The sequence below is a fragment of the Brachyhypopomus gauderio genome, unplaced genomic scaffold, assembly GCF_052324685.1.
Source record: "Brachyhypopomus gauderio isolate BG-103 unplaced genomic scaffold, BGAUD_0.2 sc45, whole genome shotgun sequence".
In the NCBI taxonomy this organism is placed as follows: Eukaryota; Metazoa; Chordata; class Actinopteri; order Gymnotiformes; family Hypopomidae; genus Brachyhypopomus; species Brachyhypopomus gauderio.
In genome coordinates this window covers 1,417,102-1,433,632 of record NW_027506871.1, presented here as the reverse complement: position 1 = coordinate 1,433,632, position 16,531 = coordinate 1,417,102, and the positions used below count along the sequence as shown (strand labels likewise).

Sequence of the window (16,531 nt, the reverse complement as noted above, 5' to 3'; positions counted from 1 at the left end):
TCTAGGGCTGCGAGAGACAAGATACATAATGCAGCATTGAATCTACATTCTTTTACTATAACCCCCAGCGCAGAGGTAAAGAACTTGGGCGTCACAATAGACCCAGATCTCTCGTTCGATACACATATTAATAATATAACTAGGGTAGCGTTCTTTCACTTGCGCAACATTGCCAAAATTAGAAACATATTAAATATTAGTGATGCAGAAAAACTAATCCATGCATTCATATCCTCTCGTTTAGATTATTGCAACAGTCTCCTAGCTGGATGTTCTGGTAAATCGATAAACAAACTCCAGCTGGTTCAGAACGCAGCAGCACGAGTTTTAACAAAAACTAAAAAGTTTGATCACATTAGTCCCGTACTATCGTCATTACACTGGCTGCCAATTAGATTCCGTATTGACTATAAAATACTTTTATTAACATATAAAACGCTGCATGGCTTAGCTCCAGACTATCTTAGTGAACTTATTGAACAATATAACCCAGCGCGTTCACTTCGCTCGCAGGACGCAGGGTTATTAACTGTTCCTAGGATCAAAAAGATCACAGCAGGTGGAAGAGCCTTTTCTTTTAAAGCTCCACAATTGTGGAATAATCTTCCTGCCTCTATTCGGGACTCAGACACAGTCTCAATGTTTAAAACTCGATTAAAGACTCATCTGTTTAGTTTGGCCTTTGATTAATCTGTTACATATTTACTACATCTCGTATCTTTTCTCCGAGGTTCACCTGGAGAGTAACATTGCAGTCGGAGCCTACAATACCAGCATCGCTGCTCCGACACGGAATGAAAGCCTGGCGTTCATCAACAGACATTTACAGTGACAATATCATAACCCAGAACTTTCATTTTTACCTTTACTTAGTCTGATTGTGTGATTTGTGTGTGACTTGTGTATTTGTCTGTATTTTGTGTAATCTGTGTGTTAACGGGCCGCCCAATGGAGGATGGGTTCCCTTTTGAGTCTTGGTTCTCCCGAGGTTTCTTCCTATTCCCCACTATCTTAGGGAGTTTTTCCTCGCCACTGTCGCCCTTGGCTTGCTCATTAGGGTTCTGGACCCGTAGTATTGTTAACCTTTTAAATCCTGTAAGGCGCTTTGTGACAACATGTGTTGTGAAAAGCGCTATATAAATAAATTTGACTTTGACTTTGACTTTAATTTTCTTCAACTGAATTCTGACAAGACTGAGGTGCTGATTCTTGAGCCTAAAGCTGCTAGAAGCAATTGGGCTGATATTCCCCTTACCCTAGATGGTTTTTCAGTAACACCTAAATCTACTGCAAAAAGTTTAGGTGTCACTATTGATTCTGATCTTTCATTTGACGGACATGTATGCAATGTCACTAAGGCTGCCTTTTTCCATTTACGTAATATTGCCAAGCTGAGACACTTACTTTCATTAGCTGACGCAGAGAAACTGGTCCATGCTTTTGTCTCGTCGAGATTGGACTACTGTAATAGTCTTCTAATTGGATGCTCTAAACAGTCCATAAAGAAGCTACAACTTGTACAAAATGCCGCAGCTAGAGTCCTAACCAAGGCTGGGAAATTCGATCATATTAGTCCCACTCTCGCCGCATTACACTGGCTTCCGATTAAATATCGCATTGAATTTAAAGTTCTTCTGTTAACCTATAAGGTGTTAAATGGTCTCGCCCCACAATATCTGAGTGAACTCATTTCTTACTACAACCCATCTCGCCCTTTGCGCTCCCAAAATGCTGGATATCTCCTAGTTCCAAAAATTTGTAAGACTACAGCCGGAGGCAGTTTTCTCCTTTAAAGCCCCCCAATTATGGAATAGCCTTCCAGCTCCAATCCGAGATTCTGACACAGTTCCAATCTTTACTTTACTTTACTAGACTTAAGACTCACCTATTTAATCAAGCCTTCAGCTAATATTCCCCTTGTAAGGTGTAGGGGCTTGGGGGCCCCCAGACGTTGAGATTTCTGGTGATCTGAGATATTGATGCTGTCATCCAGCTGTGTCATGGCATCACTCTATTTGTGACAATGACTTGGCTGGAAAGCAATGTCTCAGTGAGCCCTCATGCCTGTGGTCACCTCTGAACCCCTCCCTTTAGTTATGCTGCTATAGATTAGCCTGCCGGAGCCACATGCTCATCACTGGCACGTGAGCTATGTACATTTTAAATTAATGGTGGTTTAAATCCATGTCCACTCAGTCTGTATTTCTATCTTGCATGCCTCCACCCAAGACGATTGGATACAGGCACCTGCGGGATGGTCTGGCTTGCCGGTGGATGTGTTGATGCTGGGGTTGGATGAGCCGTTGCCACGAGGGATCGTGCTGATGCTGGCCCGCCTGAGGCCCACCGCCTGCACCGAGGGGACTGTGGCTGCTTGGCCGGGGAACAGGAGCCTGGACTGTTGCTGTGGAACTGTGGAACCACCCTACAACCACGGACTTGTGTTAATGGGCCGCCCAATGGAGGATGGGTTCCCTTTTGAGTCTTGGTCCTCCCGAGGTTTCTCCCTAATCCCCACCCTATAGGGAGTTTTTCCTCGCCACTGTTGCCTTTGGCTTGCTCATTAGGGATCTGGACCCATACGATTGTAAAGCTGCTTTGTGACGTGTGTTGTGAAAAGCGCTATATAAATAAATTTGACTTTGACTTTGCAGGTGGGGACCACAGACCACTTCTCAGTACCTATGCTTTCTGGCTGATGTTTTGGTCACTTTTGAATGTTGGTGGTCCTTTCACACTCGTGGTAGCATGAGACGGACTCTACAACCCACACAAGTGGCTCAGGTAGTGCAGCTCATCCAGGATGGCACATCAATGCAAGCTGTGGCAAGAAGGTTTGCTGTGTCTGTCAGCGTAGTGTCCAGAGGCTGGAGGCGTTACCAGGAGACAGGCCAGTACACCAGGAGATGTGGAGGAGGCCATAGGAGGGCAACAACCCAGCAGCAGGACCGCTACCTCCGCCTTTGTGCAAGAAGAAACAGGAGGAGCACTGCCAGAGCCCTGCAAAATGACCTCCAGCAGGCCACAAATGTGCATGTGTCTGCACAAACGGTTAGAAACAGACTCCATGAGGATGGTATGAGGGCCCGACGTCCACAGATGGGGGTTGTGCTCACAGCCCAACACCATGCAGGACGCTTGGCATTTGCCAGAGAACACCAAGATTGGCAAATTCGCCACTGGCGCCTTGTGGTCTTCACAGATGAAAGCAGGTTCACACTGAGCACGTGACAGACGTGAGAGTCTGGAGACGCCGTGGAGAGCGATCTGCTGCCTGAAACATCCTTCAGCATGACCGGTTTGACAGTGGGTCAGTAATGGTGTGGGGTGGCATTTCTTTGGAGGGCCGCACAGCCCTCCATGTGCTCACCAGAGGTAGCCTGACTGCCATTAGGTACCGAGATGAGATCCTCAGACCCCTTGTGAGACCATATGCTGGTGCGGTTGGCCCTGGGTTCCTCCTAATGCAGGACAATGCTAGACCTCATGTGGCTGGAGTGTGTCAGCAGTTCCTGCAAGATGAAGGCATTGAAGCTATGGACTGGCCCGCCCGTTCCCCAGACCTGAATCCGATTGAGCACATCTGGGACATCATGTCTCGCTCCATCCACCAACGTCCACAGACTGTCCAGGAGTTGGCGGATGCTTTAGTCCAGGTCTGGGAGGAGATCCCTTAGGAGACCATCCGCCACCTCATCAGGAGCATGCCCAGGCGTTGTAGGGAGGTCATACAGGCACATGGAGGCCACACACAATACTGAGCCTCATTTTGACTTGTTTTAAGGACATTACATCAAAGTTGGATCAGCCTGTAGTGTGTTTTTCCACTTTAATTTTATGTGTGGCTCCAAATCCAGGCCTCCATTGGTTAATAAATTTGATTTCCATTGATGATTTTTGTGTGATTTTGTTGTCAGCACATTCAACTTTGTACAGAACAAAGTATTCAATGAGAATATTTCATTCATTCAGATCTAGGATGTGTTATTTGAGTGTTCCCTTTATTTTTTTTGAGCAGTGTAATTTTTTTACTGTAATACAAATAGTTACTTTTCCTGGTAACGAGTTACTTTTATTATAGAGTAATTCAGTTACTAACTCAGTTACTTTTTTGAACAAGTAGTGAGTAACTATAACTAATTACTTTTAAAAAGTAACGTTCCCAACACTGGTAGCCAGTCAGGTAGATGACAGTCTCTCAGGTAGATAACAGTCTCTCATAGATAACAGGTCAGCTATGGAGTCAGGACTAGACCACTCTGGAATCTGCACAAGATAACTGAAATTTCAAAATGCTCGAAACGTAACGAGCTTTAGTCAATTAAAACAAGAACATGCATGCTCAAACCTGCTGATGGCCTACAACACCAAATTAATGATGAACAACAAACCTGATACCCGGGCACTGAAGAAACAGTGCGTAACTGTAACAACTCGGAGGAGGCGAACACATGCGCAATAGAGAGCAGGTCGTATTTTCAGACTCAACTATTTTTACATTATCTGCCTCCGTTGGCTCAACCGCGCTGACACAGATGGCAGCAAGATGGCGAGGAATGACGAACAGACCAGTGTAGAACCAAAACACACACTAACTAACGAAACTCTAGAATCCATACAGGACACATGAAACAAACAATAAGACTAAACAGACTAGAACTCAAACAAGACTTAAACCATATTCTCAATAATTATCTACCTATATTTAACCTTCCTTTTCTTAGCAAAATAATTGAAAAAGTTGAATGATTATCTTAAACTAAACCAAATAAATGACTTTTCAGTCTGGTATCAGAGCTCTCCACAACACTGAAACAGCACTAGTTAAAGTAGAAAATGACCTGAGATTGAATAAAGATGCAGGCAAACTCTCTGTCCTTGTTCAAGGATTTAAGTGCCACTTTTGACACTGTTGATCATCCTTTTGAATCATCCATCTTGTTGACAGCATTTTGTACATTATTGATTACGTTAAAACATAACTAGTCTACGGGAAAAGGTAAGAAAGAAAATTGTCTTCACATTGTGTTCACAGAAAACCTCAATGAGGATTCACTTCACATTCAAGGGGAACATGGAAAAGAAGAGAAAAGGGGTGAAGTTCCATCTACTGCTCTGGGGTTTGGATCTCTTAACACTAGACACAGCATGCTTCATTAACATTCTTATATCTATAAGCGTCATGCCTTATTAACATTCTTATACCTACAGCTTCAACTCTTCTGGGGAGGCTGTCCACAAGGTTTAAGAGTGTGTTTATGGGGATTTTTGACCATTCTTCCAGAAGCACATTAATGATGTCACATACTGATGTTGGATGAGACGGTCTGGCTCTCAGTCTCCACTCTAACTCATCCCTAAGGTGTTCTATCAGGTTTAGGTCAGGACTCTGTGCAGGCCAGTCAAGTTCATCCACACCGGACTCTGCCATCCATGTCTTTATGGACCATGTTGGAAGAGGAAGGGGTCAGCTCCAAACAATTCCCACAAAGTTGGGAGCATGGAAGTGTCCAAAATGTCTTATGCTGAAGCATTCAGATCCTTTCACTGGAACTAAGGGGCCAAGCCCAGCTCCTTAAAAAACAACACCACACCATAATCCCCCCTCCACCAAACTTTATACTTGGCACAGTGCAGTCAGACAAGTACCATTATCTTGGCAACTGCCAAACCCAGACTCATCCATCAGATTGGCAGATGGAGAAGCACGATTCATCACACCAGAGAACGCACCTCCACTGCTCTAGTGGCGGTGTGTTTTACACCACTACATCTGACGCTTTGCATCGTACTTTGTGATGTATGGCTTGGATGTGCACTGTTCTTGAACTAATCTGAAGGCCACATGAAGTTTAGATGTCTGTAGTGACTGAATCTGCAGAAAGTTGGCGACCTCTTCGCACTATGCACTTCAGCATCCGCTGACCCTGTTCCATCAGTTTACGTGTCCTACCACTTTGTGGCTGAATTGATGTCGTTCCCAAACACTTCCATTTTCTTATAATACAGCTGACAGTTGACTGTGGAATATTTAGGAGTGAGGAAATTTCACGACTGGATTTGTTGCACAGGTGGCATCCTATCACAGTTCCACACTGGAATTCACTGAGCTCCTGAGAGCAACCCATTCTTTCACAAATGTTTGTAAAAACAGTCTGCATGCCTAGGTGCTTAATTTCATACATCTGTGGCCATGGAAGTGATATTCTGGTATTCTGGTAATTTGGATGGGTGAGTGAATACTTTTGGCAATATAGTGTATGTCAGTAGACATGTATGTGCACACAGCTCCTTTACCAATTGGAGAATAAACCTTTGTTTGCTCAGGTTAACCTGCAATGTGAACAATGTGTGCGCTACAGGTCAATGATGGGTGTAGGAGGTTGTAGAACACTGTTACAGGCCAGTGACACATCAATGCCATACTTAGTGGTAGTGTTATAGGAAACAGCCTCATTTCTTTGTGCAATTATCGGTTGAAACTGTCTGATGCATTGTGCTCAGTATGCATATATGTGATTTTTCTAACCTGCAACACCTGAGTTTAATCGCTGTGATGAGATGTTGGCTGGTTCAGTTCAGTTCAACTCTCCGATATCACAGCGTGAACGAACCAGAGACAAGAATTCCCCTGGCGCTGTGGGAACACGGAAGTCTCGTCGCACTCAGAAGAAAGCGCGGTCACTTTCAGTTTCGACTGGCTTTCGCGACGAGACTCCTGTTGAGCGCAACGTGTCTGCCCGGCTTGTTGATCACTACAGGGAGGAGCAACCTGTAGTGCAAGTCACGGGCAGACGGAACGAGTGCACAGACGAGCGTTGGCTTAACCCTCGGTTGGCTCTCGATGACTACTGCGAGCTCCCAACGCCTCAGAGGAGGCGGAGCCGTCGCAGAGAGAGCCACCGAGAGGCTTGTGTGTCTGTGTATTCTTCCAGGCTCTCCCAAGACCCCGTGGAAAATTACCTACTGCCTCTGATCCCGCCAGCTACTCCACACAACACCCCCAAGAATTTTTTGGGGGGGCGTAGTGGCCACGTCGGCTTGGCGGCTCCACCCCCCGAGCGCATCTCCTCACCTCAGTGGCCTGCTCCCGCGACCCGGAGGAAGTCAACGACGCCCCCTGTTCCCGCGACCCAGAAGGGGTCAACCACACCCCCTGTTCCCGTGACCCGGAAGGGGTCAACCACGCCTCCTGTTCCCGCGACCCGGATGGGGTCGCCGCCGGTTCCTGTCCCCGCTGCCCGTCTGCCGGCCACGCCTGTTCCCCAGGAGACTGTGCTGCCCACGTATGGGCATGGACTGAATGTACTCCCTACACCGCCCTGTGTTCCTGTCTCTATTCCCATGTTCCCCTTGCTCCCATGTCCTGTCCCTGGTTTTGTGTTGGTTCCTGTCCCTGTGGTTGTGTCTGTTCAGGTTTGTGTTCCTGTTACTGTGTCGGTGTCTAGTGGTGTCGTCTCTGTTCCGGTCCCCGTGTCTGTTCCCCAGATTATTACCCATCTTGTTCCTGTCCCCGTGTCTGTTGTTCTTGGTATGTTCGCCTCTGTGTTTGCCTCTGCCCTGTCCCCTGGCCCCACTCCCGTGTCTGTTCCCAGTCCTGTCCTTTCCAGTCCTGCTCCTGTGCCTGGCCCTGTCCGTTCTCCCTTTGTCCCTTGTCATGTCGCATCCACGCCGAGCTCCTGGCCTGCCTCCGCATATCCTGTCCCTGCCATGCCCCAGGTTCCATGTCCTGTCTTGCCCGGTCCTGTCCCTCTGGTCTGTCCTGTGTCCGCTGTCCCTGTACCTCGCCGTGTGCCGTGGTTCCCTGTCTTGTCCTAGTCTGGTTCCCTGTCCTGTCAAGTTTCGTGGATCGGCCAATCTGAGTGCATGGGGCAAATTTTTGCATGTTATAGCGCCCCCTAGCAGGTGAGGTATGCCAACCTTTGCGAGCTGCCCCAGACCCTCAGGAGGAAGCTGTCTGTGAAGTGTCATCTCATTGCATGCAAGTTTTCTTCAGTTAGAGCTCCATAAGCGCAAAATTTACAATTGAGTTTACGCCCCCTCATCATTTGATTGGCTTATACTGACTAGGTAGTGAGGAAATTAGCATTTTAGGCTATATTTTAAAGCTCAGACTCTTCTGAACGTTTTGATACCACATATGTGCACGTATGTGAAAAATCCAGGGACTAGTTCGCGCTCAAAGATGTGTGTGATTTTGCACATTATGCAAATTAACTCAAAATCTAAGTGGGCGGAGCTTGATGGTTGTACAGTTGTGATCAAATTTATTCAACCCCCACTGAAATAAAGTGTTTTGGCCAGTTTGACATTGATATTGATCATTTCAGTCATCTTATTTACAATTATATCAAAGAGGCACTTATAAATTAGACAAACATAACATAATATTTATGATGGAATAACCACAAATGTCTTTACTGTGCTCACATCATTATCAGTTTTATTCAACCCCCTAGTGACATTATTTTTTAGTACTTAGTACAACATCCTTTTCCAGTTATGACAGCTTTCAAGCGTGAAGCATAGCTTGACACAAGTGTTTTGCATTGACCTATGGGTATCTTAGCCCATTCTTCATGGGCAAAAGCCTCCAGTTCAGTCACATTCTTAGGCTTGCGCACTGCAACTGCCTTCTTTAGGTCCCACCAGAGGTTCTCAATTGGATTTAAGTCTGGTGATTGCGATGGCCACTCTAGAATGTTCCAGCCTTTCATGTTCAACCATGCTCTAGTGGACTTGGATGTGTGCTTCGGATCATTGTCCTGTTGGAAGGTCCAACGTCTCCCAAGCCGCAGGTTTGTGACTGACTCCATCACATTTTCCTCCAAGATCTCCTGGTACTGAAGGGAATTCATGGTACCCTGCACACGTTGAAGCTTTCCTGTACCATTAGAAGCAAAACAGCCCCAAAGCATAATTGACCCCCCGCCATGCTTCACAGTAGGCAAGGTGTTCTTTTGTTCATAAGCCTGGTACTTCCTTCTCCAAACATAGCGCTGGTCCATTGTCCCAAACAGTTCTAATTTAGTTTCATCTGACCACAGTACACTGTTCCAAAACCTTTGTGGCTTGTCCACATGACTTTTGGCATACTGCAGTCGACTTTTCTTGTTCTTTGGAGTCAGCAAGGGGGTGCGTCTGGGCGTTCTGGCATGGAGGTCTTCGTTATGCAGTGCGCGCCTTATTGTCTGAGCTGAAACTTCAGTGCCCACATCTGACAGGTCTTTTTTCAGTTCCTTAGCAGTCACGCGGGGATTTTTCTCCACATTACGCTTCAGGTAGCGCACAGCAGTCGCGGTCAGGATCTTCTTTCTGCCACGACCAGGTAACGTTTCCACTGTGCCCTTTAACTTGAACTTGCGAATGATACTTCCGATAGTGTCTCTTGGAATATTTAACAACTTTGCAATCTTTTTATATCCATTGCCATTCTTGTGAAGAGCAATAACCTCTTCTCTTGTCTTCTGGGACCATTCTCTTGCCTTCACCATGCTTGGAAACACACCAGTAGATGTCTAGAAGGAGCTGAGTATCACAGTCCTTTTAAATCTGCCTAATTGGTGCTTATCATGCTTGATTGCTGCTCGTTGACATCCACAGATGTTTTCAATACCTGATGGAAAACACTGGAATGAACCTCTGTTCTTAGGAGTGGTAGTCGTAAAGGGGTTGAATAATTGTGTCAATGAAGAAATCACAAAAAGGCCATTTAATACTTTATGACAAAAAAAATTGATGCTATCTTAGTTGCATTTAGTTCTTTAACAAGTCCTTGTAAGATTTCATTATGAACACAATTACAAATGTGCACTGAATTCCATAAAACCCTTCGCAGCATTGGGGGTTGAATAAATTTGATCACAACTGTATATTAAAAGTCCTATTGAATTTAGTCAAGGAATGTATAGGAACTGGAATTTTGGTTCTAGGACCTACGGTGTAGGAGATATGGACCAAAAGTCAACATGGTCTGCTATAGCGCCACCATCAGGCCAATTTGTGTCCCTGTATGGGAATCTGGTCCTTGGAGTTAACTGAACCTTTTTGCCAAGTTTGGGGTTTCCAGGCATTACGATCTAGGCTGCACAATACGTTTTAGGTCAAAAAATGGGACAAAGAATAATAAGAAGAAAGAAAGAAGAAGAAAGAAAAATCCTAACAATTACAATAGGGTTCCCACACTATGTGTGTGAACCCTAACATATGAAATAACTTTATACGATGTACATCAGATGCGCCATATAAAAACCACACGCACCATCACATCCGACACCGCAGAAACATTTATGTCAACATGTGTTGTGAAAAGCGCTATACAAATAAATTTGATTTGATTTGATTTCTTCCTTTACCCAGGAAAAGGTTCCATCAAACCCATCAAACACAACATGATGTTTAAGGACAACCAGCCGTTCTGCTGCATCTTTCCCTAGATAGGGATTTGCGTTGTGGATGTATTTTGTCTCAACATCAGCGGCCAATCAGAATTGAATCCCACTTTTTTTGGGTTTATTGCCCATGTACAGTTGCTCTTCCACAGGTAATACTGTTTTTCACAAATTTATTGAATATCTCAGAGATCATGGCCCTTGTGTTCTTGTCATCAAAGCGGAGATAGTGCATGATATCTCTGAATGTCTGTCTAGACATTGTCTCTTTGAAAATGGGATTTCCCAAGTCAGCAGACAAGTATTCATCCAGTTTCATGCTTTTACCGGCTGTTATACCTCTCAAATAAACGAGACCCACAAATGCTGTCAGTTCGTCAGCTGTTATGAGGAAGAGGACGGACAACAGGGAGAGCGCTCGGTAAGTGTGTTCAGAGCATTCGTGTTAAGTGTGTATGGAGCTCTCACCACGCGCAATTCATAAAGGTGTTATAACTGCTGGCTGTATTCTACTGAACAACCAATCATTTCTCCATAATGGAGAAATAACATTTATTCTTGTGCACTCTTGCATGGACACACACACACACACACACACACACACACACACACACACACACACACACACACACACACACACACACACACACAGTTAAAGCTCTAATCAGCTCAGTAATGAAAATACTCACTGTGCTTTTCTGCATGCGTAGACCACTTTCTGCAGCTTCAGAAAACACTCCTCTGATGGGTCATATTTCCTCAGATCAAACACCTCCAGAACCTCTTCTGAAGTTAACAGTGTGTGTTCCACATATTTCCACTGAGCATCAGTGAAGTTCACCCCATGGAGACGAGGTTCACCTTCTCCCTTCAGACACATGTCAGCTACACACACAAGAGAGAGTGACGGTTAAGTTCACACACACAAGAGAGAGTGACGGTTAAGTTCACACACACAAGAGAGAGTGATGGTTAAGTTCACACACACTGATGGGTCTGAACTACAGATTCTCATCATGGCACTACAGACACTACATGGCACTACAGACCACACGTTATGGAGCAACCATCATTTTACTGAAATATAATCATGAAATGTAATGCGTGCACACACACACACACACACACACACACACACACACACACACACACACACACACACACACACACACAGTTACATGTACATAACACTGGAGTTCTTATATCAGGATCTACACTGAAACATGTGGTATGTTACAGGTAACATCAGATTCTCTGGCAAAATGAATAGGCCCTACTAAAGAAAGACAGAACTTAAGCTCACCTGTCTGCTTTTCTTTTAACCATTTTCTCAGTTTATCTGGAAACAGAGAAATGTAACATCAGTCGTGTTTTATTGTATAGGTGTCTAAATAAAGGGTGTTCAACCACACAAGCCATTTCTGAACAGCCCCATGGAACAGACTGATTTTACTAACAAAGCTAGAAAGATAACAGAACCACTTACATTCTCATTAGTACAGAGATTTATTGTAATAGTGTGTAAATAAGTTGAAAATCTTATTAACATACTGTAACATTCTAGCATCAGATAATATCATGGGAGGACACAATTGTGGAGAAGATGAGACCTTATTAGTCAGATCAGGAAGCTCAGGAGGGGAGAACAGAGACAAACTACCTACACGTAAACTGTGTGTAAGGGTGGACCAAATACACAGAGTGACAAATACAGTCTGTGTGAATGTGTGTTTTAAGTAGTGGTGGGCCGTTAACGGCGTTAACGGCGGTCATTAATTTGATACTCTTATCGGGCGATATAAAAATTATTGCCGTTAATCTATTCTTAAAGTTGGGTTGGGAACTGGGTCAAAATGGGTAAGCAAACTATGATGACTTTCAACTTGATAATTTAGCTTGGCTGTATTCCTAACCAAATTGTACAGTAGGGGCGAGAACGAGTTTTTAAACCTGTGAATTACAAATTGTACGTGTTTTTATATGGATGCAGCCACGAAGTCACCAGGTTTGCTTCATGGAAAATTCATTTTTACTAACGTAAAATGTTACCGGAACGGAGCTCGGAGCGGTCGTTTTCTGCATGGTCCTAGCGCTAGATTCGTCGCTACAGAGGACCAAAACTGACTTTTGAAAATTACGTCCGTGAGGTTAAATGTACTAAATGTTGGCTTACATTTCAAATATCATGTTTAGCTGAATAAACATGTTATTTAATGTACAGTATGTAGGCTTACAAATTCATGTTTAACTGAATAAACCGTTGAACACGAGTAGCCTACTGTAACGATACAGAGTCGGAGAGACGCGTGCAGATCAAAGGGTCTTTAATCGGAAGACAGAAATGTAGAGAAGGGCTGAAGACAGAGAACTCCGGGAGCAGGCAGGAGTAAATGGCAGGTGTAATCAGGTAACCAAATCCGTGGGAGCAGGCTAGGGACGAAAAACCAGGACTGAAGCAGAGGTCGGAACCAGAATTGTAGCTGTGGAAACGCTTGGTAAGCACACATAATAATGAGGCAATACTTCGCAACAAAGAGAAAGGGAAATGGGCTTAAATAACAGACATGCAGGTGAAATCAATAATCCGGTGATGATGATCTTATTATGGCTTTTCTGGCTGGGGAGAGTGAGGAATTCTGGGTGTTAGAGTCCGGTTGGTTGTGTGATGTGACGCCTACATTTTATTGAGCATGTTTTTTTTTCTTCAAGTATCAAAGTAGAACAGCTTCCTCAGCCGGGTTTCCATCCAAACCTTTCGAAAAAATAATGCGCAAATTCCAAATGCGAATTAAGCTTTAAATGATGCATTTTGGAAACAGGAGATGAGCCCCTGGTCTAATGCACCCTCTGTATTAAGAAACCCTATCTCAAAAACTGACTTTTAGTCATTACTTGGGTAGCACGCATATGAGCCATTTTAATATAGATTAATCTAGATTCATCTAGATTAATTTCAAGATTTCAGTGAGATTAATCTAGATTAAAAAAATTAATCTATGCCCACCCCTAGTTTTAAGTGAGGTATAAAATGAGTAAGCGTCAAAGCAAAAACGAAGATCAATACACTGACAGTAACAGCTATTCTAAAGTGTTTTAGCACAAACCAAACTGGATCATTAAAATCAAGGCTGGAAAAGGAACACACTAAAGGTTTAAAGGTTAAGTGGGAAGCGTTTGAAATCTGGAAAAAATAAGCAGAATTTCAAGCATACAAGTCACAGTAAAAACTAAAGGATGAAGTTCAGATAGAACTTCAACCTCTCCAGTCTGTTGAGTGTCTTACAGATCCTGACCCACAGTGATCCAGATCTCCACCACCAGATCTCCCCGAGACTTCACCGGTGGTCCAACCAGCGACATCGTACATCACAGAGACCACCATCATCTCCTGGGCCTTTGACACATCTGACCAGCCCAGAGGCATCTCACACCAGATCACAGACTGCACAGACCACAGCACAGGCTACAAGCCAAGAGATGCTGCTCTAATCCCAGAGACGGTGCTCTAATCAGCCTCCGCCACCACCTCTGGCAGAACTGCCTCTGCTCAACAGCCACGCCCATCCAACAGCCACGCCCGACCAAGTGACCTGTCCGATCTAGAAGTGGAGGGGCAGGACAAACCAGTGATGGTGATGAGAACATGGACATTAACAAAAGGAGGACAAAAGGGGACAAAAGTTTGGGACCAAGCTGGAAGTGTTTCGCAGAGGATTCAAGCTAACGTCACTCGAGCTGCAAAGGTTCTTGAACCTAAAACAGTGACCGGACGTAACAAAAATTTGGCTGTTAATCAACACGGGCTGGGTGAAAGAGGGTACCGTCTCTTATTGGCAAATGATGCAGGAGTTGGCAACAGAAATTCATAATGTCTTTCCTATCAGGATGGGTATGTCTAAAATCTCCAGTTGCAAACAGACCAACAAGGAAACAACTCTACAGTACCTGTATCATCTCACACAAGTGCATGACGCTCACTGTGGAATGGACAAGCCCGGCAACATCAAAAACGGGTTATCACACCATATTAGTGGAATACTCTAACAAACTGAGACCAGAGATATTAAAAATGTTGAAAAAAACATGCATAAGATGGGAAACAGGATTTACTTCATACTTTATTATTTTCCATAAGTAATATGTAGACATATAACACGTTGATTACCATTTATGCTTTTCTTATTTGTCTCTCTCCCTGTATCTCCCATGTTCTCACCCTTGTGTTAATCCATGTACGTGAGTTTGTTTTTAAAGGTGCCATTTTCTCTCTCCACTGCTCCACCTCTCTGGATGGTAGGCACAGTGTTGTTTCAACTCAGACACTAGATATTCACTCACCAAGGTTAAAGCTTCATTCACAGAAGGGGTTCTTTTATCACTACCTATTCTCTCAGTTATTCCCCATCTGGGGGTGATTTCAGGAGGGCCTTTGCCACAGCTGATGCATCCTGGTTTGATGAAGGCTTGAATCTATTTGGAGAACATGTCTACTATTACTAGACAGTTCTTCCCCTCAGCTGGGCTCAGTTCAATTAAATCCATTTGTAGGTGTTTAAAGGGAAGGTCAGACACCAGGTGGGTTCTGTGGCATCTTCTCTTATTCGTGGCACATATCATACATCGCTCACATAATATGGGAGTAATTTGTGAAGCCTTTTGTGAACCAGCGTTGTGCTATGCTATCATACATCCAAAAAAAATCCCCAAAATTGTTTACAATGTATGTAGATCTATGGCATTGTGGCATGGTCGTAAGTGTACCTTCAGTGCAATACCATCACGCCCACTGTAGGTGAGGCTTGGCGCCAAAGGGGGGCAATAAAAGTCATGGCCTGGTGGTTAGGGAACTGGTCTTGTGACCGAAGGGTCGTGGGTTCGATTCCCAGACCTGAGGCCATGACTGAGGTGCCCCTGATCAAGGCCCTTAACCCTCAATTGCTCACTTGTATAAAAATGAGATAAAATGTAAGTCGCTCTGGATAAGGGCGTCTGCCAAATGCCATAAATGTAAATGTAAATGTAAAAGGGAGCACACCGTGGTGTATTCACTTCCTGTCCGGGGACACGAAGGCCCTGCACGTTGTCTGGTGTGTGAACGCCATGCCTGGAAGAACTGAGACTGTATAGGTGGCCATCCAATTGAGAAGCAGAGAGTTATATACAGCGGATTCAACCGATTGCGAAGCGTTGACGTCAACAGTGACCTAACAGGTGTGGATTTGAGCTTTGCCTGCGTATCTACTGGCTACGGAGCCAGTAAGCCTCTAAGGGCAGAGTGAACAATTTTATCTTGAACAGAGTGGAGCTGCAGTTGGGGTGCTTGCAGGCCACTGTTTTTCCCTACCCAATATTTTAAATTATTTGCTGCATTTTAAGAGATTGAGGTTCATGATAAGGTGCTAGTGTATGCAGCGCTATGAGTATATCTGCTGCCAAACCAGCTATTCTATAGTCTTTTTGGGAGTAAGCCTGGGCTAACTTGCGTAGCGCTACGAGTATATCTGCTGCCAAACCAGCTATCTTATAGTCTGTTGGGGGTTAAGCCTGTGCTACTTTGCGTAGCGCTACGAGTATATCTGCTGCCACACCGGCTACTGTATAGTCTTTTGGGGGTTAAGCTTGTAGCATAACAATAACAGTTGTGATAGTCCTGCACAGATCTTTTATGTCCAGTATCTGGTTATTTTTATATCTGGTTATTTTTATTTGTTTGTTTGCGGTCAAGGCGTGGGCCACTCCAGCGTCCAGGTTGTGCCTTTGTGGGGGTGTTGTGTCCAGGTTGTGCCCTTTGTGGGAGTGTTGTGTCCAGGTTGTGCCCTTTGTGGGGGTGTTGTGTCCAGGTTGTGCCCTCTGTGGGGTGTTTGCTGTGGCAGTGTGGTTTTCTTGGTGAGCACAGTTGGTGCAGCCGCTTAATGTGGTTACAAGTATTTGGTGTACTAGAATTAGCGCTTGTGGTCATTTGGGAATAAACACTGTGGGTGGTACATAGCCTTGGCCACGGGTTTTTTTAGTCTGTGCAGTACTACTTAGTCTTTGTAATAGCTTAACTAGCTTATCCCCCAATAGAGTGTCTATTTTTATAACAAAGTTTGTATATTTTTATATTTGAAATAAGATATTGTGATCCAATTAGATACCTG

General features: G+C 44.4%; 1 protein-coding gene across 6 annotated transcripts in view; it reads right to left on the bottom strand.

Moving 5' to 3' along the window:
- Positions 1-16,531, bottom strand: part of LOC143486724 (ribonuclease inhibitor-like) — a 139,079-nt gene that overhangs the window by 45,710 nt on the left and 76,838 nt on the right. For all 6 annotated transcript variants that reach the window (XM_076986100.1, XM_076986098.1, XM_076986104.1 and 3 more), the window contains 2 exons: positions 11,695-11,730; positions 11,081-11,276 (listed from right to left, as the gene is read on the bottom strand). In XM_076986100.1, the coding sequence (XP_076842215.1) occupies positions 11,081-11,276; positions 11,695-11,730 (232 nt within the window). The remainder of the gene's footprint in view (positions 1-11,080; positions 11,277-11,694; positions 11,731-16,531) is intronic.